The sequence below is a fragment of the Manis pentadactyla genome, chromosome 9 (genome assembly GCF_030020395.1).
Source record: "Manis pentadactyla isolate mManPen7 chromosome 9, mManPen7.hap1, whole genome shotgun sequence".
Lineage (NCBI taxonomy): Eukaryota > Metazoa > Chordata > Mammalia > Pholidota > Manidae > Manis > Manis pentadactyla.
The window spans coordinates 46101976-46107975 of NC_080027.1; the positions used below are offsets into that span (position 1 = coordinate 46101976).

Consider the following 6000-nt stretch of genomic DNA (forward strand, 5'->3'; position numbering starts at 1 on the left):
TCATGAAAAAGTAAAACATCTCTGAAGGCCTAAAGGCAAGAGTTAAAACAATATAGTTGCAGGATAAAGAGAAACACCTAAAACTTCCTGTTGGATAACAGAAAGGCTGGTGGACATGTGCATATACCACCCAGATCTTCCTTTGAGGAGGGACTTTGTCAGCAGGTAGGAGAGCAGGTGACCCCAGCTGTCACCTCTCAGGGACTCCCTCAGCTATAGTCGGCCCGAGGTCACACCTCCTATCCAGAGACAGTGTGAGCTGGGGATGTAACATCTGGGCCTTTGGGCCACGTGTGGACTGAACTCTGATGGGCACCATTCCCTCCAGAGCTCCGACGCGGTCGGCTGAGGTTTTCTCACACCCGCATCGCCATTTGACTTCCTCTTCTGCTCCATCTGTCCTCCTCCCTGCTTGTCCACAGGTTCTGATCCCTAGTTAACTGCTTGTACCCTAGACTGTCTCAGTGTCTTCTCCCACTGAATCTGACCTGCAGCATGAAAGTAACACATTTTGGTTTAGTAGGAGAATATAAGTCTCAAAGTAGGTTTAGAAGAGTATGAGAGGTAAGGAACTGGGAGCTCTATACTGAGAGAAATGCCTCAGCAAGTTTGCAAAAGAGAGTAAAGAGAGGGAGAAGATTCAGGAGTCGGGTGAGGGAGGGAGGGCGGTGAGACCAGGATGTATACGGGCCCAAGTCCTAGCAGGAAACAGCAGACGGCATGTGCAGAAGGGGACATTGAAGGGAGTATAATGAAGGCACTATTCCAAAGAGGTGGGAAGAGTTAGAAAAAAAATACTAAAAGACGGGTGGTGAATAACACCAAGGCAGGTAACATCAAAAGCCATTATCAGCCCACACTTGCAATGGGGGGAAACAGCGACCAGTATTCACAGAAGCCATAGGGAGAACCATGGGACAGGAGCAGTGGCCTTCAACAGGGGATACAGGCGCCACCAAGCCACAGACCAGCAGGGGAGATTCAGGGGAATAAATCCTTCAACTTGTCTTCCCAGCTGCCCTCTGATCTCCTGCCAGAGCCTCCATTAGCCAAATGCACCCATATCCAGAGGCAACAGACATTAACCTCCATGGGGACTGAGTAGGGTGCAAAGCAGATCTGGAGGGGTAAGCAGGAGGTACGCAGCAGAGACGGCGTCTGCATTTTATACATGTTTATGTACAGGGAAGATAACTCATGAAAGAAGCAGCAGTAAAAGATGAAACACAGGGTACAGCTGCTCGAAAAAGGTCCCTGCAGAGGCTGAAGGGACCCGAAGGTGCTGGGGGAGGGGCAGGCCCTCACACGCACAGGAGGGTCACCTCTTCTGAAACCTTCATTGAGACAGAGGTGACCAAGTAACAGTGCTTCCCAGGGGGCTGGGGGCTGAGTGTCTCTGTTCCCTGAGCTGAGCTTGACGTGCCTCTGAGATCACTGGGGGCCACTGGGTGCTGCAGTGAATAACCACCAAGCCTTGATGCACACAGAAAAACAGATCAAAGGGAGCCTCATGCTGGGCCCAGGGTCCAGCAGAGAAGGTCCAGGGCATCTCCAGGCTCCAATATGCACAAGAGCCTTGGCCCCAGGGGAGAGAGGGGCATGTACTCTCAGCAACAAAGACATAAATAGGCGGTGTGGCCAAGAGAATAGAAGCAGCTACAGAAGGCAGTTCCGTTTGGAGAAGAGCTCTTCAGAACCTCCTGGCAGGGAGCAGCCAGGGCGCAAAGGTGAGGGGAGGCGACCCTTCTCTCGCTCTGCTCCTGGCTCTCGGTTCTGGCTGCCCCGCCTCTCTTTCGCTGCCTCCTTGGCTTTCTCACTGGGCATTCTTAGCTTGATCCTCTGACTCTCGCCTTCTCTTCCCCTAAGATATTCTCCTGTACAAAGGCCTGGGGTCTGGAGGATAAGTAAGAAAAGTGCGACCAAGCTCTCCTCCGGACACGTCAGACAGTAGAAACCCCAACCTACTGGAGAGCAGAGCAGCCAAAAGCTGCCTCCTGCAGCCAGACACCCGGGAGGCAAGCTGTCAGAGCTTAGGGAATGGTGAGAGCCCAGATCCACCATTTAAATTATGGACCCAAGACCCTGACAAGACCTAGTGGCTGAATTCACCCGTTTCTCATCGCTGAGAAAAAAATCAAGAACTAGAAATCAGTATCACCAAAATTAATAAAGACCATTTAGCAGAAAACCTTTCACTCTTTGTATTGTTTAGAAACTTACAGGCATTTTAATAAGATGCAGACCCAAAATAACACTCAAAGTTAAACTAATGTAGAAAAATATTTTTCTCCCAAATATTATATGCAAGTACTGAAAAATTATTAGCTTTGGAAAGCAGTAGATAAAACAGTTGTATTTTGGGAAGTGTTTTTTAAAAAAGTAATAATCAGGAGGTTTCTTAGATAACAATAGCCAACTAGGAAATACACAGAGGCGAAAAGGTAGTAAGAATGGAAAAAATTCCAAAAATACCTATTACAAAGGAAAAATATATTCGATTTCTGAAAGGAAAGAATCAATGGGATAATGACCTCAATTCTTCCATAATTAACTTGTTTTTAACACAAAAATCCAAAAATAAAAACCATTTTTTTATTTTAAAAATTTGAGTTTTTACTAAGAATCTCCCATACAATGTGGTAAATACATGAATTCTACTGGAACTGGTGCTAAAGACAGAAACTACTGTCCTGGCAGGCAGTGATCTTTGAATATATGTTGGAATTTAACATGACCAAAAAGGGCATTTCAGAATAATGAGGAGGGTAGGGATTAAATACTGCATGGTGCTAGAAGAATGATTTGACATTCAGTGGGGAGAACTTATTTTAGATATTTTCTCAATCCATGTGAAATTTCAAACTTACTTAAAATAAATTTTTGTAAGGAAAATGTTAATAAAATATTTATTAAAATACAGAATTTCACATGAAAATCTTTGAAGTCATAAAATAATATACAAAGTACAACGGTTATGACTACATAAAAGTTTAAGTGTATGTATATGTGTAGATTACTTTTATTAAGGGATCAATAGAATTTAATGGAAAATGAATTGGAAGAATTATTTCCACAAAATTCAACAGACAGGTAACATCCTTAAGATATAATGAAATCCATACAAATTAATATGATGCTGCTGTCAGACTCTATGCTGCGGACTTGCAAAACATTACCTCATTTAATACTATGAGATACTTTGGACATAAAGACAAATGAGAAAATTAAAGCGTAAACACATAAATGGAAAATAAATCTTTGAAAATGTCTAAGTTCACTCAACAATGAAGTGAAAACTGAACCGAAACTGAAGTATCAATTTTTACTTCTTCTATTAACAAAAAATTGTAAATTAAAATTCCTAATTTAGGCATGGATGTGATGAAATAACTACTCATGAACCAACTCTGGGTGTGTAAAGTACTACAATGTATCTAGGAAGCAACATTTCAGTATCATATCAAGGGCATTTAAAATGCCCATATTCTCATACAGGGCGAGAATAACTGCTTGGAAAGACAACTGGGCAGTATCAGTCAAAAATCTTTTTTTTTTTTTCATATCACCCAGCAATTCACTTCTTGGAAATTATCCTACGGATACATTTAAACATATGCCTAAAGATATATATGAACAAGTACATTTAGTGCATCATTTTCTACAATAACAAAATACTGGAAGGAAATTGAGTATTTGTCAAAAGTTCTCATTAAATTGTCGGATATCCATGTGGTAGAAAATCACCCACTTAGTAACCAGGCACATCTATTGAGTGCTCTGGAACAGTCTCCAAGAAAATCAAGTTTAAAAAGAAAAGAAAAGGAAATAAAGGATAATAAATAAACTTTGATATTTGCTTCTGTCTTTATGGGGAAAATACACATACATTTTTGTCCAAGCAAAAACTGTCTCTGGAAGGATTCCCATGAAAGTGGATCACTGGCTGCCTCTGGTGAAACGAAGGGACTTCGGAGGCCCAAGCACAGGAGTCTTACTTTCCATTGTTTATATTTTTCTTTTTTTTTTTTGAATTTTTACCATGTGCATGTACAACCCTTGAAATGAAATACTACTAAAAATAAAATTTTAACATGGCTAAGTCCTTTGTATGTATCACTTTTGTGCCATTTTTTATTTCTACTCAAAGGAAATAAACTGAGCAGTAAAATAACAGTGAACAAATTATGGAATAGCCAAATATAGAACTATAAAGCAGTTATTAAAATTAAGATTCCACATTGCTTTTAATGATAATGGAAAGTCATGATTTTTTTATTCATCCATGTAATATTCACTGAGTGCCTATTTTATACCTTAGAACATGCTACTAAAGACAAAGACGAGATACAAAATTATCTCCATATAATGACGTAAACTGCTTAAATAGAAAACAGAACAATGCAAGTAAACTAAATAGTAATATTTGTTAGTGGTAAGATTCTTGTTGACAGACTTAGACATGCTTATTAGACATACAAGTGGTGATGACAAATAGCTAGGGCAACTTTTCTGTCCAGAACTAATTTCAGCTTTTTTTATTGCTTCTCTGTGCAATATTTCCAGGAGACAACAAAAAGTTGAGGGTCCTTCATGAGAAAAAGAAACTGTATCGTTGGCGGGAGTCTCCAATCAGGACCCTCAGGTGAACTTTTAAACACAACCTCCTTCCTAGTTCAGTTTGAGGGACAGACACTGAGAACAGGGTGCCTGTGCCATGGATTCCTCCACCAGTGTCAACAACAGTTCCAGCCTCCACATGTCCCAGTTCCTCCTGATGGGGCTCCCGGGCATTCACGAGTGGCAGCACTGGCTCTCCCTGCCCCTGGCTCTGCTCTACCTCTCAGCTCTTGGTGCCAATCTCCTCATCATGATCACCATCCAACATGAGGCCACACTGCATGTGCCTATGTACCATTTTCTGGGCATATTGGCAGTTGTGGACATTGGCCTGGCCACCACCATCATGCCCAAGATTCTGGCCATCTTCTGGCTTGATGCCAAGGCCATCAGCCTCCCTGAGTGTTTTGCTCAGATCTATGCCATCCACTTCTTCTTTTGCATGGAGTCTGGTATCTTCCTCTGCATGGCAGTGGACAGATACATAGCCATCTGTCACCCACTTCGGTATTCCTCCATAGTCACTGAAGCTTTCATGGTCAAGGCCACAGGATTCATGGTGCTCAGAAATGGCCTGCTTACTATCCCAGTGCCTGTACTTGCTGCCCAGCGACACTACTGCTCCAGGAACGAGATTGACCACTGCCTGTGCTCTAACTTGGGGGTTATCAGCCTGGCCTGTGATGACATCACTGTGAACAAATTTTACCAACTGATCTTAGCATGGACCATGACTGGGAGTGATATGGCTCTGGTTTTTTCCTCCTATGCACTAATCCTTCACTCTGTGCTGAAGCTGAACTCACCAGAAGCAATCTCAAAGGCCCTGAGCACCTGTAGCTCCCACCTCATCCTCACCCTCTTCTTCTACACAGGTATCATCGTGCTGTCTGTTACACACCTTGCAGGGAAAAAGATTCCCCTAATCCCTGTGCTCCTCAATGTGCTGCACAATGTCATCCCCCCTGCCCTCAACCCCATGGTCTATGCGCTCAGGATGCACGAGCTCAGACTGGGCTTCCAGAGACTGCTTGGGCTCGGTGGAGATGTGCCCACCAAGTAACTCCAGCTTTACAACGCCATGAAGGCATTAGGTTAGTTCTCAGGAGACCTGGGCTGTAATCTGCCTTTATTCCTCACAAGGGAAAAAATGGCCAATAAAATCATAAAATTGTCAGTCTCATTAACCAACATATGCATACAAAAATGTCAGTGAAATTTCCTATTACTATAAAATAAGTAGGAATAGACAAATGAAATGTTCCTGACCATTGATGCCATCCCAAGATTGATACTCTTATACAATGTTGGTCGGGTTGTAAATTGGCCCAAATATGCCAAAGAGCAATGTGACAAAATTCATCAAAATATTCACAGATGTTT

At 42.4% G+C, this 6000-nt stretch overlaps 1 protein-coding gene across 1 annotated transcript; it reads left to right on the top strand.

The window, feature by feature from the left end:
• The first annotated feature begins 4714 nt into the window (after nt 1-4714).
• Nucleotides 4715-5680, top strand: LOC118933024 (olfactory receptor 56B4-like). The gene has a single exon (XM_036926995.2). The coding sequence runs from the start codon at nt 4715-4717 to the stop codon at nt 5678-5680; it is 966 nt and encodes a 321-aa protein (XP_036782890.2).
• The last annotated feature ends 320 nt before the right edge of the window (nt 5681-6000 follow it).